General features: G+C 38.0%; 1 protein-coding gene across 1 annotated transcript in view; it reads right to left on the minus strand.

Annotated features, from left to right (window-relative positions):
- DNAH8 (dynein axonemal heavy chain 8) overlaps window positions 1-27,987 on the minus strand; it is a 285,679-nt gene that overhangs the window by 44,904 nt on the left and 212,788 nt on the right. The window contains exons 80-84 of the mRNA XM_076003387.1: window positions 25,562-25,680; window positions 23,969-24,171; window positions 5,341-5,414; window positions 3,133-3,285; window positions 2,175-2,330 (exon numbers count right to left, since the gene is read on the minus strand). Of these exons, the coding sequence (XP_075859502.1) occupies window positions 2,175-2,330; window positions 3,133-3,285; window positions 5,341-5,414; window positions 23,969-24,171; window positions 25,562-25,680 (705 nt within the window). The remainder of the gene's footprint in view (window positions 1-2,174; window positions 2,331-3,132; window positions 3,286-5,340; window positions 5,415-23,968; window positions 24,172-25,561; window positions 25,681-27,987) is intronic.

Genomic DNA, 27,987 nt, shown 5'->3' on the forward strand with positions numbered 1-27,987 from the left:
ATACCCGTGTTAATTTGGAGAACTCCATTCGTCAATTAACAAATCAGATTTTTGTCTCTTATGTTCAATGCTACAGAGATAAAAGAAACATAAGTCACTAATTCAAAAAGTTCCTTCCTATAGTAGTTGTGTCTCAAACTTCCACGTGTACACTAATCCCTCGGGCATCTTATTACAACGCGGATTCTGACTCCGCGGGGCTGGGGCGGGACCTGGGATGTGTCTCCAACAAACTCCCGAGAGACATCAATGCTGCTGGCCCAGGATAGCAGTCTCTAAAGAATTCTGGACTTTTCGATCAAGCTGGCTTTATCCTAACCGAGTCAAAAAATATATACTTAGGCAATAGCACAGTAAACAGTATTTCTGAAACATAATTCTGAAGTTTCTGTGAGATTTCTAAAGTACTGCCATAAACGTTTCTGACATTGATGAAAAAAGAATAGAGGGAAATATGTTTGAGTTACCTACACTTGCTGTGTCGTCATAGCACAGGATGACAGAATTTTAGAAATGGGAAAAATCGCGAAAGATCCCCTACTTCAGCTCTGACCGCACGGAGGCCCTGGGAGAGACATAACCCGATCAGCCTCACCCAGATACTGATTTCACAGCAAGTACTAAAGTCCAGGCCTCCCGACTCTCGGTGGTGTGCTATTTTGGCACACTACTATTTGATTAAGAGATATTCAACATTTTGGTTGGTTGTTGCTGTTGTTGTTTTTTATGGACATACCACTATTAGCTTCATGGCCCTAACAGAGGGAATATATTTCTTTGTTTTAACTTAAACACATGCGTGTCAAGCACACTTTTGCCCCATAACTGGACCACGGCCTGTTGCTCTTCTTCTGTTTAGCACTTAAACAATGGCCACTAAAAACACAGGTTGCTGCATTAACCATATGGAAAATACCCCCAATTATCTCTCCATGATAAGCACGGTGGAAGAGCTGAATCATCGCTACTAGGAACAGAATCATGAAAAACATTATTTGTGCACTGGGAATTAAATAACAGAGTTAAAGCAATATTTGTATTAGCATGTGATAAGGTCTAGCAAAGCGAACAATTCCCAGATAAGAATGTCTGAAATAGGCTTCAGTGACTTGAAAGCTGTAATTTACAATCTAAAGGCCACAATGGAAGTTAGTAAAAATAACCACCAACAAAGCTTTTAATCTGATTTTTAACTCTTTCAGGGCTGGGAGACAGACAAATCCTGCAGCCCTCTCGTTGGGCAGCACGGAATCTAGCAAAGTGGCCGGGATGACGAGCCAGGGGTGAACACCCCGCATCTTCTGGGGTAAGCATTCAACTCCCCTCTGTCCTTGGGCAGGGCGGAGAGAGTGAGGGGAAGCACCACCGTGCACAGCTAAAAGCACAACTCATGGGAGGCGCCAGTTGATCCATTTGTCCCTCACCCCAGCCTCAGGGAGGGAAGGAATGAAGGAAGGGGTTAAAGGAACCCCTTCAATTCTCTATGAAATCAAGAATGCACTGAAATCATACAGCTTTCAAATGCAGAACAAAACAATAACAAAAAAAATTAAAAGTCCTGCAGACAAGTTGCTTGGTAACCACAAAAGTATTAAGCTACTATGTAAGTATTTAGACCGTAAAAGCACTGGTGCTCCTCCTCCTCCAAGTCACCGCCACTTTTACTACTGGGTTATAAGTAGGTGCAAAACGTACATAAATCGGAGCCCAGCAGTTCCGGACCTACCACACGCAAGGTGTACTTAACCTTTCTGAGGCTCGATTTCCTCGTCTCCGAGCTGGTGATAATCCTACCCTGAAATGTGGTTGTTAGCATTACACGAGACGGTGCACATAAAATTCCAGGCCAGCACAGGCACTTTCAAAACCAAGCTCCTATCTGAATTATCCGTTTGCTCATCCTGCAAATATTTGCCGAGCTCTGGCAACGTCCCAGATGCTGCTGTGGCAGTGGGAGATCCGGCTGTTACCAACAGACTGTCCTGGCCCTGGAGAACGTGACATTCCAGTGGCCAGGGCAGTGGCAGGGGTGGGGGCGCGCAGGAAATACATAAACGGGTGTGCGCTATACCCGGCGGGGAGCGTGCTGGGAGGTAAGATGAAGCAGAGCCACCCTGGAAGGCCACCCCCCAGCATTGCCATTCCCTAGATGTGGAACTGCTTTCCAAACTTACCTGCACGGTGGAGTGTAAAAACGCTACTGTGTAAAGCATGGGCTTCCACATGGGCAAATTACTGATGTCCAGAAGGTCTTGATTAATTCCAGCAAACGTTCTTTTCAAACCCGCACGCACACCCTGGGGTGGCTCGTTAGTGAATTTGAGGGAAGTCTGTCATAAAAAGCAAACAGTTGTTTTGTTTCTACAAATTACTGTAAAGAATGAAATAGAACTTATGATACATTGTAATAAGGTGGAATATCCCTTGTCTGAAATGCTTGGGACTGGAAGTGTTTTTTGGATTTCATAATTTGGAATATTAACGTGATACTTACAGGTGGAGCATCCCAAATCCAAAAGTCTGAAAATCAGATTTCGATTTTCAGATTCAGGATGCTCAACCTATACATCAGACAACAATATGCTTATAAGATACAAAATGTGGGCTAAAATTCAGCACTGCATAAACTAATTACAGTGACCAGAGCTGAAACCCAGTAAGTTAGCACCAAGTCTTAGAACTCTTTCTTGATACAGAGGCTAGAGTGCCATGGCATCAGCCTAGCTCACAGCAACCTCAAACTACTGTCTCAGCCTCCTGAGTAGCTGGGACTACAGGTGTGTACCACCTCAGCTAGCTAATTTTTTCTATTTTTAGTAGAGATGGGGTCTTGCTCTTGTTCAGGCTGGTCTCAAACTCCCAGGCTCAAATGATCTCTCAGAGTGCTAGGATTACAGATGTGAGCTACTGTGCCTGGGACTTAGAACTCTTTTGTGGAAATATTTATTAATACTATAGTCTAACCTTGATGTTTATAGTCAAGAGTTTGACGATTATAGTACAAGATTTTGCAGTGCAGACTCTACTGGACCAAAAAGCCCCAATTGTGTTTCCATCTCTCAATAATGGCACTTATGCCATCTTTATTCATATAACTCTCAGTGAAAAGACACTAATCTCAGAGTAACAAACCTGAAGCAATGTAATTGGAAATCGATCATGGGGCTCGGTAGTTATCCATACTCGGAAAGAATCATCACTGGCTTCAATAGTAGTTAGTGTTTCCAGTAATTCTTCCATGAATTCCAGGCCAAGGTGACAGTTTTGCAGTAATACCCAACCACCCTGTATCCAAAAATGAGTTCATATTTATTTCCTGTAACTTTTTCGATATGATTTCAATAAAACAAAATGCACAATTTTTTTAAAAAAATGCTTTGTTTAGAACATGTGAATACTCTGTTTTGAGCACTTTTTAAAAAATTACATGTCAGTACAATTATTTCTTCTGCTACTGGTACAAGCTGATTACTTGGAATTAAGTGGGCTCAAAATGATTGTATTCTGCCACCCCTGGCTCAGAAAGGAACAGAAATTAAAACTTGTAAGGCAGACTTGTATAAGTATAATGTGTGCACCATCTAATGGTGGGAATGGGTATTTTGGAATTGGTGACTTAAATTGTCCTGCTTACGGTAAATCAGAACTGACTCACCCCAAAACCAAGAAGACTGGTTCATGGTCATAGTTACAAAGAAAGACACACACCGTCTCATGAAAGCTGGAGACAATACATTTGGTGACATTTGCTACCATGGTACTAAACCTTATTCTTTATCATCACTCTTCCCACACATTCCTGAAGCCACATAACTTAAGTACTATCTAAATAAATGCTTGATAAACTACCTTTAACAGTATGTGTCACATAGCCATCCCCATAGTTTGTGAGGACATAGTTTCTTAACCGGACAACCCTTTAATGTTTCATTTCCTCATAGAGGAATCAGCTATATAAACTAAAAAATGTTGAGCTAAATAAATATATAGTAAGGCATATATATCATACCTTCAACTGTAGGAGAAAATACAACTTGAATTGGCTTAAATAGCAAGGGGAATGTGTTGGTCTGTATAACTGGGGCGTTCAGAGGAAGATGGAATTCAGGATTCGTTTGTATCATCATAGACCCAGTGACCTTTCTGGTTCCCTACTCTGCATTCCACAATGTCATCTTGATCCTACATCTGGTGTCCCTCAAGGTGGCAACACAGCTGCACCTGTTCATGTGGTCCCCCCACCAATAATGCCATTATTATCAATACTTACCCCACCTTGAGAAACAGAACTTGGAAGTTGTAACAACTAGTATTCCAAAGAAGGTTAATGGGAATGCAGTGTTTGAACTTAAAAATGTCTCACTCATTGAAACTAAAGAAATTATTTAAGGCCTAAAGTTAAACTGTCAAATCACTCAATAGAGTGAAACATTCGATCTGAGTAAAAATAATTATATATAATTGCTTTGAGATGTATATATATAAATTAAATATATTATTGAATTTAATTAAGTGATAAAGATTAAGGCTTAGGGCATTTGAAAATTAATGACTAGCTTAAAAATTTGATGACCCAAGCAGAGTTTTAGCCCATTAACCCTCTCTGGCCATTAATTCCCAGAGAAAAACTGCACCAAAGTTTGTACAGACATTATAAGATCAAAAGCTTAAAAATAAACCAAGATCTTATTTTTATTTTTATAAATGGTGCAATTTCTTCTTACAGCTGAAATGGCTATCAATGGAGCATTTCTAGAAAATTAATGTCCTGTGTATTTATTAGGTGTGATGGGAAATATTTTTCAACATTCCATTCAACTTGCAATTTTCAACAAAAACCATTATCAATATTTAAACATATTTCTTATTTGCCTGAAACTATCCGTTAATGAAAAGTGAAAGCCTGCCTTTAACCAAAAATTGAAGTTTAACTGTCTCAATCTGTCACTTCTTAAGTACTATCTATTAATATCGATCATGAAATTCCAAGACTGCTAGAGCTGCATTCTTAGGAACCAGAAGATGTTTCTTCCAAATTGTAAAACAAACAAACAAAAACTAGTGAAAATAAAATAGAGCTTATACTATAGAAAATGGAACAGGCTTTTTGTGGGAATGTCGAGGAAATTAGATTGAGGTTTAAAATTCACAGGCAATCAAAGATTTACTATATATATATATATATATATATATATATATATATATATATATATATATATACACACACACACACAAACAAAAATGTAAAATAAGGATTGAGCATCCCAGGAGGACATGCTTCACCCATCACTACATCCTGGCAACAATGTTGCGATAGGAGCCGTTGTCTTTGTCACGTACCTGCTGCATTGACATCTGAATCAGCTTTCGAGCATGTACTTCTTGTCCTTGCCCCATTGAGATAGTTCTACATTCTATGACACAGAAGGTTCACAATGATAAGACATACATTTTATAGCAGGATTAAGATGAAAAATTGATTTCTGAATGGCTACCACTTCCCTCCCTCCCTCCACAGCGTCTAAAAAGGGATCTCTGCTGTTCAGACAGGCCTGGCCTTTGGTTGTGTCATCAGAGAAACACATGGAGCAGAGACCTGGGGGCACCACCTGAGAAGGTGGGGGGCAGAGACACAGAGAGAAGGCACAAGGGCTTTTAGAGAGTTTGGGGTGCTTTGGAGATATGAGGAGCAAGACCGACGGTGAGAGAGGCAGCTATTATACAGTATGGTATTTAGAGGGAAAGATTTGTAAGTTTTGCTCTATGTTTTGGTTAGAATCCTCGGTGTTTTAGCAGCTGCCTCAGTAAAGATCTAATTTTCTGTTTGCTTTTCCATATCAGGCTTACAGTGTTTTCTGTCTGTTAGTCTGCTTCGGTTTTGTTTGCATGTTTGACCATTTTTCTGAGATGGAACTTGAGGCAGTTCAGCTCTAGGAGGGCAACTGACTAAGACCCAGTTTTCAGCTGCTTCTCAGGTTAAATCACCACCTTGGAACTAAACATGGAGACCACTCCAGGACGAGAGTGTCATCATTCCCGGGAGAATACACCACTTAGGGCCAGATGTCCCACACTTGTTCCCTGCCATATGAATTCACTAAATTGAAGAAGTCTGCGAATCCTGTTTGTGAAACTGCAATTGGAAATTAACTTTGTTAATAACTGCAAGCCTTCATGGCCCCAGATTTTCTTGAGTTTTAGAGGCGTGATCTCTGTATGGGGAAAGGAGGTTGGTGGAGACACTGTGAACCAGTGCACGTTTTGCAGAGCCTGCTGGTAGAGACTACGAGGGCCTGGAGACTTCACGGGGTGGGAAGGAAAGTATGTCAGGAACCGGAGAAGTTGTCAGGACACACCACTTAAATGGCAGCATGTGGTTAATGGCCAGATACTCTGTGAGGATCTGCAGGGTGAAACATCAGGATTATTCATGGACTCAAGGTCACAGTAAGAAACTTTGCAATGGGCTCCTGACTGAGGAAGGAAGAGCACTGCTTAGAGAGTCAGGAATTGCAAGAGGCTAAAGGTCACTGAGCTAAGCTCGATTTTCCCACCTAAGCTCCTGTGAATCTCTCCAGCTCCTAAGTGGAACCAGGCACCCAAGAAGAATCCTACATGATCTATAAAAGAAGAAAGGGGTAGTGGGACTTGAATGGGAGGAGCCTCTGGATCATACAAAGAGATACTGAGGCCCTCTTACTTTGGAAGAACACACAAATGTTCTGGTAAGCTCAAAAAGAATTAACACATGAGTGTGAGATATGGCCTCTCTCCGAGACTTCTCCTTCCAACTCCTCTCAAATATACCTTCTAAAAGGAAGGACTGGTTTTTGTGCAGGCAGCTGTAAGCTGAATTTGTTAGGTTGATCCAGGTAATGGGGCAAGAGATTTAGAGGCATCACTCCAAACCATATCTGGATCTGACTACTTCTCAACATCATGAGGTGGGACTTTTATTCCCCTGGCCTAAGTGATTCCACCTCTTGTTTGGATTCCTGCAGTAACCTCCTAACAGGTGACACTCCCACTCCCGCACCTGTCCTCTATTAGCTATTCCCTCTAGAGCAGCCAGAGGGACTCTGTCAACCCCAAATCAAAATACATATACCCTCTGCTCAGAACCATCTAACGCTTCTCATTTCATTCAAAGCAAAATCCAAAATCCGATCCAAAGTTCTCACCTACAGCCTATAAGGCCCTACACAACTGGCCCCCACTGCGCGCGCGCGCACACACACACACGCCCCTTTCCTTATCTCGCCACTCTCCCTCCCCCATACATTCACTTTTCTCCAGGTGCACTGGCCTCCTCCCCAGGCACACCCCAGTCTCTTTGCTGTTTCCTCCACCTAAATGCATTTCCTTCAGGGCTAAAGACTCGCTCCCTCCACAGCTCAGGTCTTTCTCACCTTATCAGCAAGAGCTTCCTGACCTTCCTGTCTAAAACAGCACACACCTCCCCGCCCCCATCACTCTGCCCTTTACCCTGTTTCTATACTTTTCTTAGCATATTAGACGCTCTCTTGCTTACTGATTATTGCCTGTTTTACCCCCAGACTAGAATGTCAGCTCCACAAGAGAAGGGACTTCAATTGTGGTGGCCTACCCAGCTCCTAGACAGTGCGTGAAACTCAGTAGATGCTCAAAAATTATTTTCTTAAACCTTTTTAATTGAGATATAATTCACGTATGATAAAATTTACCCTTTTAAGATGTACAGTTCAATGTTTTAAAATATATTCACAAAGTTGTGTAACCATCACTATTACCTAACTCCAGAACACTTTTGTCAACCCAGAAAGAAACCCCATACCCATTAGCGGTCACTACCCACCCCCCCTCCTACCCTAGCAACCACTACCACTAATCTACTTTAGACATTTCTTATAAATGGAATCATACAACAGGTGGTCTTTTGTGTTTGTCTTCTTTCTGTTAGTATAATGTTTTTAGTAAATAAATAAAGTTTTACAAATGGAATCATACAACAGGTGGTCTTTTGTGTTTGTCTTCTTTCCGTTAATATAACGTTTTCAAGATTCATACATTCTGTAGCATTATCACTCCTTCCTTTTTATGGCTTAGTAATAGTTCATTGTACGGATATACCATATTTTATTTATCCATTCATCAGTCAACAGACTTGTGGATTGTTTCCACTTTTTGGCTAGTTTGAATAATGTTGCTATAAATATTCATGTATCAGTTTGGAAGTGGACATATATATATATGTGTGTGTGTGTGTGTATTTTTTATTGGACATATATTTTTAATTTTCTTTTTCTTTTGTCTAATATACTTAGAAGTGGACTTTCTGGGTAATATGATAACTCTATCTTTAACTTTTTGGGAAGCTGCCAGACTGTTTTCCAAAGCAGCTGCATCATTTTACATTCCCACCAGCAATGTATGGATGTTCTAATTTTTCCACATCCTTACCAACACTTGCTATTGTCCCTCTTTTTGATCATAGCCATCCTAGTAGGAGGAAAGTAGTATTTCATTGTGGTTTTGATTTGAATTTCCCTAGTAACTAATGATATTGAGCATCTTTTCATGTGTTAATTGGCCATGTGTATATCTTCTTTGTACAAATGATTATTCAAATTCTTTGCCCATTTTTAAATTGGGTAATTTGACTCTTTATTGTTGAATTGTAAGATACCGATCCTTATTAGATATATGATCTGCAAATATTTTCTCCCATTTTGTACGCTGTCCTTTGAAGGTGCTCTTGAAAGCACAAATTTTGAATTATGATAAAGTCTAAATTTTTTTTTGTTACCTATGTTTATCTTTTTTGTTTACCTAGAAAACCATTCCCTAATTCAAGGTCACAAAGATTTACTCTTATGTTTTCTTCTAAGGGTGTTATGGTTTTAGAGTTTACATTTATGGCTCTGATTCATTTTGAATTAATTTTTGGATATGATGTGATGTAAAGATCAAATTTCATTCTTTTGCAAGTGAATATCAGTTTTTCCAGCATCATTTGTTGAAAAGACTGTCCTTTCCCATATTGAATGGTCTTTGAACCCTTGTTAAAAACCAACTGACCATATAAGTGAGGGTTTACTTCTGGACTTTCAATTTTATTGTACTGAGATGCAAATCTTTATGCCAAATCATACTGTCTTGATTACTGTAGCTTTGTAGTAAGTTTTAAAATTGGGAAGTATGAATTCTACCACTTTGGTCTCCTTTTCAAGATTGTTTTGGCTAGTCCGAGTCTCATGCATTCCCATACAAATTTTAGGATAAGTTTCTCAATTTCCACAAAAAACAGGCTGTTGGGATTTTGATAGGGATTGAATTAAATCAATTAGAAGAGTACTGCTATCATACCAAAGTAGTCTTATCCATGAATGTGGGATGTTTTCTCATTAATTTAGGTCTTTAATTTGTTTAGCTATGTTTTTAAATTTTTCACTGTTCAAATCTTGCACTTCTTTTGTTAGAGCTATTCATAAGTAATTTCATGATATTGTAAATGAATTGTAATTGTGTTTATAATTTCATTTTTGAATTGTTTTCACTAGTGTATAGAAATATGATAGCTATTAAAATATTGATCTTGTAGCCTGCAATCTTGCTGACCTCATCTATCAGCTCTAATTGTTTTTTTTTTTGGTAGACTTCTCAGGATTTTCTACATATACAGTCACATCATCTGGGAATAGAGATAGTTTAACTTCTTCCTTTCCAATGTAAATGCCTTTGATTTCTTTGTTGGGTCTAATTGCCTTGTCTAAACCTCCAATACAGTGCTGAATAGAAGTGCTTGGAGGAGACATCCTTATCTTGCTCCTGATCTTCTGGGAAAGCATTTAGTCTTTCACCATAAGCATGATATTAGCTGTGGGGTTTTTGTATATAACCTTTATGAGGTTGAGGAAATTTCCTTTTATTCCTGGTTTGCTAAGTGTATTTTTAATGAAAGATGTTGGATTTTTTCCAATGCCTTTTTTTGCATCTGCAATGGACTGAATGTTTACCTTCCCTAAAATTCATATGTTGAAACCCAATCCCCCAAGTGATGGTATTACAAGGCAATCAGGTCATGAGGACATGAATGGGATTGGTGCCCTCATGAATGGGACTGGTGCCCTTACAGAAGAGGCCCATAAGAGACTCTTGTCCCTTCTGCCATGTGAGAACACAACATTCAAGGCACCATCTTGGAAGCAGAGACTGAGCCCTCACCAGATACCAAACCTTGATCTTTGAATTCTCAGCCTTTAAAACTATGAGAAATAAACTTCTGTTGTTTATAAGATACCCAGTTTATGATATTTTGTTATAGCAGCCCAAACAGACTGACAGCATCTATTGAGATGATCATGTGGTTTTTGTCTTTTATTCTATTAATATATTGCATTACATTGATTTTCATGTTTAACCAACCTTGCATTCCTGAGATAAATCCACTTGGTCATAGTGTATAATCTTTTTTATATTGTGCTGCATTTTGTTTGATAATATTTTGTTGAGAATTTTTCCTTGTATGTTCATAAAAGATAATGGTCTGTAGGATTTTATGATGTCTTTGTCTGCATTTTATATCAGAATAATACTGGTCTCATAGAATGAGTTGGAAAGTGTTCCTTCTCTTCTATTTTTCATAAAAGTTTGTGGAAAAACTCATGCTATTCTTTAAATATCTGATAGAATTCACGAATGAAGCCATCTGGGCCTGAGATTTCTTTTGTGGCAATTTTTTGGTTAATAAATCAATCTCTTTACTTGTAGGTCTATTCATATCTTCTATTTCTTTTTGAGTCACTTTCAACAGTTTTCTCTTTATAATAATTTGCCCATTTCATACAGGTTATCTAATTTGTTGGTGTAACTGTTCACAGTATCTCCTTATGATTTTAAAAATGTCTCAGGTCCATAGTGACATCTCTCTTTCATTGCTGATATTAGTAATCTTAGCCTTCTCCCTTTTATTCTTTTTTTTCCCCAGCATATTGTGACAGTACAAATGTTAAGGTTACGTATATTGCCCTTGGTCCCCTCCTCCCTCGAGTCAAAGCTTCAAGTGTGTCCATCCCCCAGTTGGTGTGCATCGCATTCATTATGTATGTATATATCCATCTCCTCCCCACCGCCTGACATCCAATAAATGTTATTCTTATATGTCCACTTAGGTGTTGATCAGTTAATACCAATTTGCTGGTGAGTACATGTAGTGCTTGTTTTTCCATTCTTGGGATAATTCACTTAACAGTATGGGTTCCAGTTCTAGCCAGGAAAATACAAGAGGTGCTATATCACTGTTGTTTCTTACAGCTGAATAGTGCTTCATGGTATACATATATTACATTTTATTAATCCACTCATGTATTGATGGGCACTTCTGTTGTTTCCACATCTTTGCTATTGTGAATTGTGCTGCTATACATTCAAGTGTGGGTGTCTTTTTCATAGAGTGACTTTTGTTCTTTTGGGTAGATGCCCAGTAATAGGATTGCTGGATCAAATGGCAGATCGACTTGTATCACTTTAAGATATCTCCATATTGCTTTCCACACAGGCTTAACTAGTTTGCAGTCCCACCAGCAATGTAGGAATGTTCCTATGTCTCCACATCCACGCCAACATTTATTGTTTGGGACTTGTTAATAAGAGGCATTCTCACTGGAGATAAGTGATATCTCATTGTGGTTTTGATTTGCATTTCCCTGATGATTAGATATGTTGAGCATTTTTTCATATGTTTGTTGGCCATTATTCTGTCTTCTTTTGAAAAGTTTCTGTTCATGTCCTTTGCCCACTTTTTGATGGCATTGTTTGATGTTTTCTTGCTGATTTTCCTGAGTTCAAAATAAATTCTAGTATCCTGATACTTTACTGAATTCATTTATCAATTCAAGTAATCTCTTGGCTGAATCTTTGGGGTTTTCTAGGAATAATATCATATCATTAGCAAAGAGGGAGAGTACAGCCTCCCTAGGCTCAACCAGGAAGAAATAGAATTCTTGAATAGACCAATATCAAATACTGAAATTGAAACAGCCATAAAAAAACATTACTAAAAAGAAAAATCCTGGACCAGATGGTTTCACATCTGAATTTTACCACACCTACAAAGATCTGGTGCCTACCCTGCAGAAATTATTCCACAACACCAAGAAGGATGGAATTCTCCCCAACACATTTTATGAAGTCAACATAATCCTGATATCAAAACCAGGAAAGGATGCAACAAAAAAAGAAAACTATAGACTAATATCCCTTATGAATATAGTTGCAAAAATTCTCAACAAAATCCTAGCCAATCAAATCCAGGTGCTTATCAAGAAAATAATCCACTACAACCAAGTGGGCTTCATCCCAGGGATGCAGGGATGGTTCAACATATGCAAATCTATAAATGTAATCCACCATATAAACAGAAGCAAAAACAAAGACCACATGATCCTCTCAATAGACACAGAAAAAGCATTTGACACAATTCAACACCCTTTTTATGATAAGAACACTCAACAAAATAGGCATAGATGGGGCTTACCTAAAAGTGATACAAGCCATATATGACAAATCCACAGCCAACATCATACTGAATGGGGAAAAAATTGAAAGCATTCCCACTTAGAACTGGAACAAGGCAAGGTTGCCCAATATCTCCACTTCTATTCAACATAGTGCTGGAAGTCCTTGCTATAGCAATCTCTTTTATTCTTGATCAGTCTAGCTAAATGTTTATCAATTTTGTTGATCTTTTCAAAAAAAGATACTTTTGGTTTATTGGTTGTTGTTTTTCTATTCTCTATTTTTTTCCACTCAAATATTTATTTTTTCTTCCTTTTAACTGCTGTAGGTTAGTTTACTCTTTTTTTTCAAAGCTTCTTAAAATGGAAGGTTGTTGTTGATTTGTAAGCTTTCTTCATTTTTAATATAAAGTAATTAATATTTGATTAATTTTCTGGATGGCCTGGAAAAACTACATTGAAGGACACTGGAAAAGTGAGGAGGCTTCCCACTTAAGGAGGGAAAAGGTCCCAAGGACAGGCATCAGTGAGACAAAAGGCAGCATAGGCTGAGTTTTGTTTTTTTGGTTTTTTTTTTTTTTGGAGGAGCGAGAATTGCCCAGACATCATGAGGAGGATTCTCAGAGAAGCATGGATGCAGCGGACATTGCAGGAATGTTGCTGCAGGTAATGCAGTGTAATTACTCTTCAGTGATTTGGGTTTTATTTCAAGTTGTCTGTATTTGAAAGACTTTAGCAAGAGGTTGACTGCCTTTCTACTCCTGTCCAAAATTAAGCTTGTGTCTCTTCCACATTTCTTCCTTCTCTTTTTTTATTTTTTGACTTTTATTTCTAATTAAGTAATATATGTTCGCATCAAAAGGTTTGGAAAATATAATACAAGAGAGTTTAAGGAAGAAAATGAAAGTCACCAGTATTTCTCCCTAGAGATCTTCATTCTAACCCCTTTAATATGCATAATCCACAATCCCTTACCCTCATTTCAAAATTCAAAAAGCTCTGAAATGGACAGTTTTGCCATAAAATCATTTTGGTGGAAAAAGCTAACCTGAATGAATGTAAGGCTATTTATGATCTTTACTTATCCCTATCTTTCCGAGTATTTATACTCTTATCTGCAGTGTATTACATAATATATGGAATATTATCTTTCTAAAAGCTGGAAAATTCTGATTTCTGAAAATATGTGGCCCCAAGAGTTTTGAATGAGAAGTTATAGAACTATATTAAAATTTACACACATATATGTATTATAAGTTATCTTATATCTCTACTTTTTAATAGCATATTATGAATATTTTACTTTCATTAAATATTATTGGAAAGCAGTTTTTAATGGCAACAGTGTTCCATCACACTCATGCATCCGTGTTCATTCAACTACTACCCTTTTATATAGTTAAGAGATTTTTGATTTTTAAATATCATAAATATCACCAGATTAAACATCATTGTATATAAATCTTGATGTATATCTATCACTATGTTCTTAGAAGGGATTCATAATTATAGAATTATTTGGACAAAGCATTCAAATGTTTTAAGGACTTGTGACATATAAAAATGGACTGCTAGCATTTCCCACTGAAATCGAACGCTGTAATTCCAAGCCCACACTCCTATCCCCATTTGTGTTTTTATTTTATTTATGGTGCTTCTGACATACAGAAGTTTTAAAACTTCATACAGGCATATTATGTACCTTGTATGTACCTCTGATTTTAGACTCTGGTATTATGGTTAAGAAAATCTTAGCCACTCAACAGTATATAACTAATTCAATATATTCTTTTTCTTCTTTAACAGCTTAATTAAAGCACTTAGTACCTTAATCAATCTAGAATTTTCTCTGGAGTTTAATGTGAGATAAAACTTACTTTCTTCCAAAGTTAACCTCCTATTAACATCTCAACACTGTTTATTGACTCGTGCATTTTTCTTTCACTGATTTGAAATGTGAATCTTATCATATACTAAGCTATTATGTATACTAGAGTCTAATTTGGGGCCTTTCATTTTACTCCATTGATCTGTTTATCTATTCCGAAGCAGCTACACCCTGATTAAATTATTGCCATTTGATAAGGTTTTACAAATCTGGTGATGCTGATTCCCCATTATTCTTTTTTCTTTTCAAGTTTTCTTGGCTGTTCTTGTCCATTTATGGTTCCAGATGATCTAATATCCCTCTACTATCCAATTAGAGAAAAAAATACTCTTTCGATTTTGATTAGACTTCCATTCAATTTATAGATTAATTTAGAGAATATTGACACCTTTACAATATTGAATCTCTATCCTGGGAATGTGATTTAACTCTCCATTTATTCTAATCTACTTTTATGTCTCTAAGAAAGTTTTATAATTTTCTTCAAATAGGTATTTTTAAAAAATATTTCTTGGTTTTATTTTTATTGCCACAATGAATGGGATTTTTACATTTTATTTTACAAGAAAGTGCCATTGATTTTTTCACATATTTATTTGTGACCAGTCACCTCATTGAGCTATCCTATTAAGTCTAACAGTTGTTCAGTGATTAATTTGTGTTTTTTGTTAGACAATTACATCGTCTGAGAATAATGCTGATTTTCCCCCTCCTTTCCAGTAGTTATATCTTTTATTTACGATGCTTACATTAGCTATATCTTCTACCATAATGCTAAATAATACTGGCTACAGCAAACATCTTTGTCGGTTTCCTGACTTTAATGAATATGTCACTAGTTGTTCACCAATAAGTATGATGTTGATGTTTGAGGTGCACATTCAGTATATTAACAAAATACTCTTCTGTTTCTTCTTTTTGAAAGTCAAATATAAATGTTGAATTTTTATAAAAATTCTTTTTAGTATCTATCAAGATACTAAAATATATGATAGCTTAGGAAAAAAATCTTTCAGTTACTGTTTTGATGAGATTTCTTAATATTGCATCTTCTTACACAGCTGATCCTTGAACATGGGTTTGCACTGTGTGGGTCTGCTAATACACAGATTTTTGTTCCAATAAAAGTTACACCAGGTGTGCTTTCTCTCCTGCCTCCCCTTCCACCTCCACCACCCCTGAGACAGCCTACCAGCCCCTCCTCTTCCTCTTCATCAGCCTACTCAACTTGAAGATAAGGAGGATGAAGAACTTTATGATGATCCACTTTCACTTAACAAATAGTATTAATAACTATGTTTTATCTTCCTTATGATTTTCTTAAAAACATTTTCTTTCCTCTGGTTTACTTTATTGTAAGAATATATAATACATATAACATACAAAATATATGTTAAATGACTGTTTATGTCATCGGTAAGCTTCTGGTCAATGGTGGGCTATTAGTAGGTAATCTTTTGGAGAGTCAAAAGTTATATATGAATTTTGGGGGGAACAGAGGGCTGGGGGAATAAGAGGGCACTCTTATCCTCAATGCTGTTCAAGGGTCACTATATTTGCCTGTGTGTTCTTACTTGTGAAGGCATGTTATTATTTGCAAGTTATTGTTTAATCTCCCACTGGATTCTTCCTTTTTAAAAGTGTTATTCTATTTTTAACTAACACACAATGATTACACATATTTACAGGGTACAGTGTGATGTTTTGATACATGTACACATTGTGCAATAATCAAATGTGTAAGTAAGTCTAAGTATGTCTAAGCATATCTATCACTTCAAACACTGGCATTTCTTTGTGGTGAGAGCACTCAATATTCTCTCTTCTAGCTATGGAAATATATAATACATTATTATTAACTATAGTCATCCCACTGTGCAATAGAACACCAGAACTCATTCTTCCTATATAACTGTAACTTGGTACCTATTGACCAACCTCTCCCCAAGACACCCTCTCCTCTATTACTCCTATGATATTTTTCTAGTAGACGTCTGAGGTCTTACATCTAAGTCTTTAATCTATTTTGAGTTTATTTTTGTAAGTGGTGAGAGATAAGGGTCTAGTTTCATTCTTTTGCATGTGGATATTCAGTTTTCTCAGCACCATTTACTGAAGGGATTGTCCTTTCGCAAGTGTATGTTCTTGATGCCTTTGTCAAAAATCAATTGGCTATAAATAGATGGATTCATTTCTGGGTAATTTATTCTGTTCCATTGGCCTATGTGTCTGTTTTTATGCCAGTACCATTATGTTTGTGTTACTAATGCTTTGTAGTCAGGTATTGTGATGCCTCCAGCTTTGTTCCCTTTGTTCTAGATTTCTTTAGCTATTTGGGGTCTTCTGTGGTTCCACATGAATTTTAGAATTGATTTTTCTATTTCTGTGAAAAATGGCATTGGTCTTTTGATAGGGATTGTATTGAATCTGTAGATATCTTTGGGTTGTATGAATATTTTAACAATGTTAATTCTCCCAATTCCTATACCATGAACATGGAATATCTTTCCATTTATTTATGTCCTCTTCATTTTTTTCATCATGTTTTACAGTTTTCATTGCAGAGATTTATCATGTCTTTGGTTAAGTTTGCTCCTAGAGTTTGTTTGGGGTTTTTGTGTCACTATTGTAAATGGGATTTCTTTCTTGATTTCATTTTCAGATAGCTTGCTGCTGGTGTACAGAAACCCTACTGATTTTCACGTTTATTTTGTATTCTACAACTTTACTGAATTTGTTTATTAGTCTAACCATTTTTGGGTGGATTCTGTAGGGTCTTCTATATATAAGATCATATTGTCTGCAAATAGAGACAATTTGACTTCCTCCTCTTCAATTTGCATGCCCTTTATTTCTTTCTCTTGCCTGATTGCTCTGGCTAGGACTTCCAGGACTATGTTAAACAGAAGTGGTGAGAGTAGGCATCCTTGTCTTGTTGCAGATTTTAGAGGAAAAGCTTTCAACTTTTCCTCATTCAGCATGATGTTAGCTGTGGGTTTGTCATATACAACCTTTATTGTGTTGAGGTACATTCCTTCTATATTTAATTTTTTTAAGGTTTTAATCATGGAAAGATGTGAACTTTTATCTAACTTTTTCTGCATCTATTGAGCTGATCATCTGGGTTTTGTCCTTCCTTCTGTTAATGTGATGTATCATGTTTATTGGTTTACATATGTTGAAACATCCTGGCATCTCGCTGGATCATGGTGAATGATCTTTTCAATGTGCTGTTGGATTTAGTTTGCTAGTATTTTGTTAAGGATTTTTGCATCTGAGTTCATCAAAGATAGAACCTGTAGGCCTGTAATTTTCCTTTTTTGTTGTTGTGTCCCTTATCTGGTTTTGGTATCAGGGTTATGCTGGCCTTGTAAAATGAGTTTGGAAAAATTCCCAGCCACTTCAATTTTGGGGAATGGTTTGAGTACAACTGGTATTATTGCTTCTTTAAATATTTAGTCAAATTCAGCAGGGAAACCATTGGGTCCTGAGCTTTCCTTAGATGGGAAACTTTTAATTATTGATATACTCTAGTTATTCTTTATTGGTTTGTTCAGGTTTTCTACTTTTTCATGATTCAATCTTGGTAGGTTGTATGTATCCAGGAATGTATCTATTTCTTCTAAGTGTTCCAATTTGTTGGCAGATAACTGTTCATAATAGTCTTTAATGATCTTTTGCATTTCTGTGGTATCAGTTGTGACATCTTCTTTTTCATCTCTGATTTCATTTGAGTTATTTCTCTTTTTTCCTTCATCTAGTGAAAAGGTTTGTCGATTTTGTTCACCTTTTCAAAAAACCCAACTGTTCATTTTGCTGATTTTCTGTACTGTTTTTTTAGTCTCTATTTTACTTATTTCTGCTCTGACTTTTATTATTTCTTTCCTTCTACTAATTTTGGGTTTAGTTAGTTCTTATTTTTCCAGTTCCTTGAGGTGCTACATTAGATTGTTTGAGATCTTTCTACTTTTTTGATGTAGGTGTTTACTGCTATAAACTTCTCCCTCCAAACTGCTTTTGCTGTAACCCCATATGTTTTAGTATATTGTTTTTCTATTTTTATTTGTCTCAACAAATTTTTAATTTCTTAACTGAATCATTGGTTATTCAGGAGCAGATTGTTTAATTTCCCTGTTTCCCCTGTTATTGATTTCTAGTTTTATTTCATTGTGGTCAGAAAAGATACTTGGCATGATTTTGATTTTTAAAAAGTTGTTAAGACTTGTTTTGTGGCCTAACATATAATCTATCCTGGAGAATGTTCCATGTGCTATTCTTGAGAAGAGTCTGTATTCTGTAGCCCCAGGATGGAATGTTCTATACGTGTTTGGTAGGTTCATTTTATCTAGGGTATGGTTTAACTCTGATATTTGTTTGTTGATTTTCTGTCTGCATGATCTGCCCATTGCTAAAAGTGGGTGTTGAAATTTCCTATTATTATTATATCACAGCTTATCTTTTCCTTTAAGTCTACTAATATTTGCTTTTTATATTAAGGGGCTTCAATGTTGGATGCATGTATATTTATAATTGTTATATCTTCTTGCTGTATTGATCCCTTTAACATTGTACAATGGCCTTCTTTGTCTCTTTTTACAGTTTTTTGCTTAAAGTCTATTTTATCTCTCATAAACATAGTGATTCCTGCTCTTTTTGGTTTCCATATCCACAGAATATCTTTTTCCATCCCTTCATTTTCAGTCTGTATGTCCTTATACAAATAGCCCAAACCTTGTAGTCCAAGATGATATAGTTTACCTTCCTGTATCTGGATATCTGTATCTTTCTTTCATTTGGGAAAGTTTTCTGTTATTATTTCTTTGAATAAACTTTCTAATCTGTCTTTCTTAACTACTCCCTTCAGCCCCTATAACTCAAATATTTGGTCTTTTGATGTTGTCCCATAGATCCCATACTCTTTCTTGTTCCTTTTCATCTTTTTTCTTTCTTCTCCTCTGGCTGTATATTTTCAAACAGCCTGTTTTCAAGGTCCCTGCGTCTTCTATTTGATCAATTCTGCAGCTGATGCTCTCTATTGAATTTTTCATTTCATTCATTGTAGTTTTTCAGCTCAAAGATTTCTGTTTGATTTTTTAAAATTATTTCAATCTCTTTGTTAAATTTCTCTGATACGTTTCTAAATTATTTTTCTGTGGTTCTTTTTTTTGTTTTTTAGGTATATTGAGCTTCCTTAAAACAGCTATTTTGAATTCTTTGTCTGAGAGATCACACATCTCCATCACTTTAGAGTCAGTCTCTGGTGCCTTATTTTGTCCATTTGGTGGGGTCATATTTCCCTGAATGTACTTGATGCTTCTGGATATGCAACAACTTCTGCGCATTAAGAATTCAGATATTATTCCAGCTTTCACAGTCTGGCTTTGTGCCTGTTTTTCTAAGGGCCTTCCAGTGAATCTAAGCAGAATGAGTTTTATGTTCCCTGAGCACATAACCACTGCAGCCATCTCTAAGCCCATATTTGCCACAAGTCTCAGGGCTCTGAAGTGGACATAGCTCTCCAGCCCAGATAGATGTGGGGAATACTTGAGAAAGGTACCCCAGGCTGTGTGGGAAAGCTGGCCAGGGCCCTGAGCCCAGAATCCTATCCCAGTGGCCTAGGCAGGAACATGTATCCCAGCAGGTTCCTGCACATGGGGGATAGTTCTCCAACTACAGTAAGGGCGTGGCCAGAGCTGAGACTTGGTGCCCTCAGGATCTGCTGTAGGACAGAGGCTGATGAGCCCATCTCATTAGTTCAGATGGGAGTGCATCTCTCAGCAGGTCTCTGAAGAGAAAGAACAGTTTCCTGACTGCAGCAGGAGGGGCTGTAGCTGACACCGGGCTCCCTTGGGATCTGCTGTGGTATGCAGGTTAGCAAGCCCTTCATGGAGGCTCCAACTCCTGGGATGCAAGATATAAGTAAGTCTTCCTCTGAGCTCTTGAGCAAGCTGTTCTGAGTTGGGACCTCAGTATAGGGAAGCTGGAGCTAAGCCACAGGGCAACTTTCAGGTTCGCTGCCAAGAATGGTATCAGTACACAAACAAACCTCTCTGCTGAGGCACTAGGTGTGCCTGATTCCTCCTGTACCCCTTGGCAGATGATTTTGGTTGCAGACTCAGGGCCAAACAGAGCTGCAGCCAAGCCCCTTGGTGGAACAGAACCATTTCCAGCTTGGACCCAGGAGCACAGAAAGCAGATCTGCCATCTGGGTGCCAATCTGCACCCTCAAAACAACGCTCCTAGGTCCTTGGCTCTACTGGGGTTTCACAACCTCCAACCTACATCCCAAGACTCCAGCAAGGAGACTTTTGTCTGTACATATGTACAGAATTCTTGTTGTTGTGGAGAGAGATGAGCAGGTTACCCTTCGTATTCTGACATCTTGCTGACGTTACTCTGAGTTCTTCTTGCTTATATTTTAGCTAAGATCCTTACATTTATATTAAGTAGAATCAATCTGTGGTTTTCTTTCTTTTATGCAGTTACTATCTTGGTCAGTTTTTGCTATCAGAACGATGCTAATAAAGAAGAAAATGTACCCTCCTTTTCCATGTTCTAGAACAGAACATAGCAGGTGTAAGTCCTTGAAAGTTTTAAAAGACTTATCAAAAAATCACCTAGCCTAGAGCCTTTGCTGCAGTAATAATCTTATAACTTCTAATTTTTCTCACCTTTATTATTGGCTTAGTCAGGGTTTTCTACCTTTTCTAAGAAAATTTTATAAATTTATATGTTACAAATTTATATAAACCTGTCAATTTTAATGAGATTTTTCTAATTTATTATCATAATTATATAATTATATACCATTCTCTCCTTCTTAAAACATTCCATCTGTACATATTGTTATACCCATTTTCCCACTTCCACTTTTGTGTATTTGTGGGTTTGTATTATTTGTTCTCTTTCATTTGTTTTTGGACTTAGTTTTCAAACACATACTTCCTCAGGGACTGCCCTTCTCCTCAGGCTCCTAGTAGGGCTTTCATGCTAAAATCCATCTGCTTTCTCTCCCTTGGCCAGGAACCCAGCACTTTCGTGCAGAATTTATCTGCTCCAAGGTTGTCACCTGCAGATCCTGACCAGTACCTGGTAATAATTATAATCAGAAGTTTTCCTTCTCCTGTTTCCCTATGAAAACTTATTGGATTCTGTTGCATCTTCATGTTACTGTCAGGTAACTGTTTAACTCATCCATAAAACCAGTGAGAGGGAATGAGAAAGAAAGACCACTGAGATCATTGCAGTGGCGTTCCTGAATCAGATCTCTCATTTATTAACTCTGGGGCTCGATCTCCAGACCATAGTTAGATTCCAAGATTTCCAGAGTCTCATTTACCTTGATCATTCTATGATTACCTATTATCTAGTTTTCTAAATAAAATATTAATAGTTGAGACTAGATTAATATGTTAGTCTGTCTATATAACAGTTTCATTTTAATAGCTATCTTTGGGACTGTTAGCCCAATGGGGAAAGCAGCATGAGACTTCCTAACATTGCTGAAAATAATTTGGCAGTAGAATTCTTTACAAAATTCATTGGTCCTTCAGTGTCAAAATCAGATCTACTTTGTATAAATATCCTAATAAAGTAACCAACAGAAGCCTGGACTGTTGTTGGAATAAGTAAAGTAGTAGCAAGAAATGGAAATCATCAAATTGCCAAGCAAAGCAGTATGATAACACTAAAGGTGGCAGCACAAGTCTGGCCTCTGTATTTATTTAATGTCATAGTTATAATTTCTCCCAAAGAAGACCTGGAATTTCTTAATTCTGTTCTTAAATAGCAACATTACTTTCAGATAATATTTGAAGTGGTCACTCTAGTGGAATATCCCTTCTTTTAGGAACTATATTCCTTTCAAAGAAATGCCCAAACCCCAGCTCCATATATATGATTCCTTCTAGGAACTTATCTCCATGGCAACAATTCATTGATTGGCCCAAGAAGGAGCATGTGGTCAAAGCTAAGCCAGTGAGTTTCTTCACTGGATATTTGAACTGGGGACCAAGAGAGGAAGGGGAGTTTCCCTGAGAGCACTGAACATGCTGGGCATGTAAGCAGTGACACCCATGAGCCACCAGCAGAGAGAAAAAAAGACACATATGTGCAGAGAGAAGTGGGGCACAGAGGCAGCTGGGTAAAGACCTACAAAGCAATAGACCCAAGAGAGATTTGTGAACTCTAAGGCTACTAGAGCAGCACCACTCTTAGATCAACTCAGACCGCTGGTGTGCTACAGTAATTACCAGGGCAAAGCAGTCTACTTTAAAGGTGGCTAATGAGACTTAACCATGAGCAACTGCCAAAAGAACCCCGGCAGCCCCTGTATTGGGTATGAGTGTTCAGATAGAAGAAAATGACCATTTCAACACAGATCCACCGAGAACACAGAACAGTGTGGTGACAATAAACATAACAAAGTCAAGATGAGAAAAGAGGGAACAACCATAGGCCACGCTACCACAAGCTTAGGGTTTTGTGCAGAGGACCATATGGCTAGTACATGGACATGAATGAATCGATTTTATTATATCATGTTTATGTTAACTATATGATAAATTTTATGTAATGTTTTATTGGTTTGGTGATATATAATCAATCACTTTTATAATCTTTATAAAGACCTGAATGAATTTAACTTTACAAAGTAAAGTTATAGAGACCTGAACTTGGAAGACCTTAAATGGCAATGCCAACAATATTTAGATTATCAGAGTAGGAGGAGGGGATAAACAGTCCTCCTTATATTTTAATAGAGTGGCTCCATCCTGTGAGGATGTGCCCTGCGTTCCTATCTTTTAGTTCCACTGACACGGTCACTGCTGCCACTCTTAAGTGTTTATAACTCCTTCCCCTGCCTCCTCCTCTGGAATAACTTTCTTTCTCTCTCCCACCATCCCACCCAGTAAATTTTAACCTATTTTTTTTAAGATCCTTCTGAAAATACCATCAATGTGATGCTTTCCCCTATACCCTAGGAAGTCTGAGTAGCTCTGAACCCTGTGATCAGCCACTTCTATGAAACTCTGTTACCCCAGTTTTCATACTGTCTTCAGGTACATGCTTACCTGTCTGTCTTTGCCAGCTGTGTTGTATTCACCTAGGTACTCCTCAAATCCAGCACACTGCCTGTACTGAATGGTTATTAAATGAAAGCAATAACCCCTGATGAATGAATCCCTAATTACTATGCATTACAATAGTGGTTATAGTTTTTCAATTCGTGACACAACAAACTTTGCTCTCATTTTATATAGGCATGGCAATAACATAGACTTTTGCTCCTGTGTGTTCATTCTTGCTATTCTGCTATCCATGCAATACAGCCATCTACTTACAACTTTAAAAAAAAAAACCAAAAAAATCACTATGTGGTAGATGAGTGTGTTCGTCTCTATACAAAGATACCTATATTACACCCTCAATCTGGGAGGTATAATAGAAGGATAAAGGAAAAATAAGCTTAACGTTTTTTCCTAACTCAGTTTTACAGATATATTTATAAGAACCATCTATGAAAGGTGAAATTTGAAGCAAAAATGTGTCAGTGTTACTAAATTCCATAGACTACTAATCATACCCAGTTTCAGTTTTTTGGCCAATGCATCGATTTGGATGGTGGGATCAGATCCCATGGACAGGAAACATATCAGAGGTGTTCGGGTATCACTTTCTTCCCAAGTTTTCTCCAAATTTAAGATAACCGGTTCTGTGTACTTCTCCTCCAAAGAATCTGCAATATACTTTCTTGCTTGAAAAACAGTGCGGTCTGGGCACCAAGACCTAAAAGTGAATACAAGTTAAAAGAAATAAATTCAGGGTGTTCATTTTTTATTGTATAAAATTCTGAACAGTTAAAGAATACATGTTTAATTAGCAAAAGGGCAACAAGCTAATTCTCCCCTTATCCCAGATCTGTGTAAGAGAGATGGCAAGGTTTCCTATCTCTGCATAAGTACGAATTTAGTCACGTGGTTTTGGCGCCCAGCGCTGGCAAGGAGTAGGGCAGAGCTGGTAACAACACAGTGTGCTCTGCCAGCTCCAGTACTTGACGGGGGCTGACCTGCCACACACTGAAGCTCTGCAGTCTTCCAGGGGAGAATCGGCATGTCAAAGTCATCAAAAGTAAGCTGATCAGCAAACATTTGTGTCATACCATTTGTGTACCACACATCATAGTAGGATCTATACACATGGACATATTATATGTCATTTGATATTTGACATGTTGTAAAAGATCAAAGACAAGCTCTACAGATTCTTATTTGCTAGTAGATTACATGTGACATAGATCCAATTTTAAAATGATGGATAAAAAAAAAGACACATTTGTTCCAATAAAAACAAGTAGCCCTTTCACACTCTGTAGACTATGAGGTCACCATTACTGCCATTCTAATCACTCTTAAAGGGTGGCAATATCCAGGAAATAACTTTTTCTAAAGGAGTGCAACCTCAGGGGTATAACATTAGGAAAGACAAAAATTGCTGCAAAATAATCCTACATCTTATTATTATTCCTTTGGTGGTCTTATCTCTCCCTATCTTTTCCCCTCCACTTTACCCACCAATCTCTCTCTCTGTCTCTCTCTCTCTTTGTCTCTCTCTCTCTCTCTCTCTGATTTTTCCAATATAGAAAGCCTCTTTGAGCTACTGCATACTGAGAAAATGTGAAAACTAAGAAGGGAGGGGAATACTCTTCTTTAAAATCAATTTCAAACTTTTATTTCCATTTAAATAGCCCAAATTGCATTTATACCTTTCAGTAATGCAATATTCTTGGTTTTTTCTCAAATGAAATTGAATTTCAATGTATAAACTAATTGCCTTGTAACTTCATGAGGTCTATTTTTTTAAAGAAGTGAATTCAACAATAAGTGATTCACTCAATGGTAAATAATAAATAAAGTGAGTAAGAAAAGCATACTTTTCACACTTTTTTGCTAAAAGCACTATCATTAATACATTGTCAAAATACATTTCTCCCTGCCACCATCATCATTTATTTTGCTTGTCAAGGAACTGAAGAATTGCCATCCAAAACCACAATTGGGAAGCACACACATTTCTTACAATAACCATAGGGACATAGTTAAGTAAACTCCCCGAGGTGAGACCTGTAATTTGACGAATCAGGAGTGATACCTCTAGGTCTGATAATACCTACTCTCACCTGATAAGTAGAAGTTTGCGGCAGGTGTCTAGTGAATCATTATATCCATCAGGGATAATTTCCTCCTCTGGAGCATCTTTATCAAACCAGTTCTTCCACCCCTTCTCATTACGAGATATCTAAAAAAAAAAAAAGAAAGAAAGAAAAAACAGGCCAATTAGCAAGCCATAGAACCCTGTGTGATCGGAATACATTACAGAGCATTCTGAGTAACCTTAGAGGGTCACTCCTCACAAGCAGATAATTTCTCAAGCATAACAAAACAGTTTAAATATTTCTTCAGAACCAATGACTCAAATAACATGGATATTATTATTCCCTTTCACTGTTTCCATTTTTTGTTAAACATTATTTGCTAAAATCAGGATCACGCATCAGTTATACCAAATAGTTGGGCAGGAAGAAATACAGATCGATGTTTCTCAACTTTGGTATTATCGACATTTTGTGCTGGATAATTCGTTGTTGTAGGGGCTTTCCTAGGTATAAGGATGTTTAGCAGCATCCCTGGCCTCTAACCCACTAGGTGCCAGTAGCTACCTCCACCCAGGTCAAAACAATCAAAAATGTCTCCAGATGTTGCCAAACTCCCCCTGACGGTGGTACAAATTACCCTCAGTTGAGAACCACTGACACAGACCATTCTAATAAGCAAACCTCTATAAGTTGATCTCTGCTTAAAAATACTGATAGACGACAGAATCGAAACTTTCATTTTCCTAGTGGTTCCCCACCTTGAGGCTTTAAACCTAAGAATGGAAGAAGTCTCTCCAAGAGCTGGCCTCAAATACTTTTCAGAAGCACGGTGAGGACCTCAAGTTTTCAGAGGCATTAAAAGGTGCTCTCTGCAGCCTAAGTAATTAGTCAAGACTAATTACAAAAACTACAGATTGGTGGGCCTGTCGCTGCTCCTCAGCAACAATGAGGCTGGATTGCTTCCACAGTGCTTGTAAGGACTTTTTAAAAAGCCGTGGTGAGCACTGATAACAAACAGCAAATGCTGCTATACAGCAGATGCCACGTGCCCAACCTGAAGATTGTACTTTTTCCTCTATCATGCCCACGTTCTATCGAGGCATAGAGAGGTTAAGTAACTCCCAAAGTAACACATTGTGAGAACAATTCGTCATAACAGATACAGGCAGGGAGCAAATTAATAATAAAGCAGTTACTCTGTAACTCACTTTGTCCCTGGGGCACTAAAAGATGGAGGGGCATTTCCAAAATGTTTCACAACTGCCATCCTTCTCCTGAAGACTGCAGTGGCTCTCCCTGGTTGGCTGCCCTCAGAGAACCTGCCCACACGCAGCCTGGAGGCCCTGGGTGCAGCCCACCCTACCCTCCTGCACTTGCACCTGTGCACTGCTACCCACAGCGCCCCCTGCAGGCCTCCTCCACACCAGCGGCCAGAGAGAAGGAGGCACAAGAAGAGAGCTAATGATTATTCTGAGCTACTGGCCTTCCACTGGCTAATTATCAATATGATTGACCACAATAGAGCTTCTGGGGGGAGCTTCCAGCACCTTGCCATCCACCTCTACTTCCCACTCCTTTTCCTGGCCCTCACCTCTTGGCACAAACCACTACCAGTTGCTAAACAGTTCAGCCCGGGATGCCAAGGCCAGGGAAGCTGCTGTTTGAGGTTATTTTTGTTTCAGTTCCTGACAGCCATTCAGCCAGGAGACCTACCTCCTCCCTTCCTTTCCACAGCCAGGCCAGGCCAATGGCCTCCTGCTGCAGGTCCCCAAATAACTGGTGGTGGCATGGGAAGAGCTGGAAGGTCAAATTACAGCTTTGTCACCTACTAGCTATGCAGCCTTGGGCAAGTACTTAATCTCTTCGACTCTCAGTTTTCTCAGCTATAAAGTAGGGTCAATAACATTTCCCTTGCAGGGTTATTATCGTTACAAACTACCTATCCCATAGTAAGCAGTAACAGCTACCAGATTCTACATCATGGGTACTTAAATCTAATTGGCAGAAGCAAACAATAATAAATATCCTTGTGTGGCGGGCATGGGTTTTGAGTGATTTTTCCAGTGGTGCTTTAAGACCTCCCTTAACCAGTCTCTGACCAGGCCTGGACTACTCTTTTCCCCAAAGTATTTGTTTGAGTTGGGGGACTCATCTGTGGCTGAACTACAAAACAAAGCTCACTGCCCACCCACAGATGGAACCCAGGGGGTTTATCCAATTAACCCAACCATGGCCAAATGAGTAGAATCTGCATGTTTCAGAAATGCCAGCCACGAAGCAGGCACAGCTAATGTAGTACACTGGGCAGGGGACTAGTGATCACGGCATGAGGCCTCTGCCAACCCGTAGACTACCTAAGGCCCCATTTGTTGATCACCTAAAACCACAGAAAACAGATAATCACCAGCATTTGACACTGGGAAACTATAGTCTCCCATCAACGACAAGCA

Source organism: Microcebus murinus, chromosome 5, assembly GCF_040939455.1.
Source record: "Microcebus murinus isolate Inina chromosome 5, M.murinus_Inina_mat1.0, whole genome shotgun sequence".
Classification (NCBI taxonomy): Eukaryota; Metazoa; Chordata; class Mammalia; order Primates; family Cheirogaleidae; genus Microcebus; species Microcebus murinus.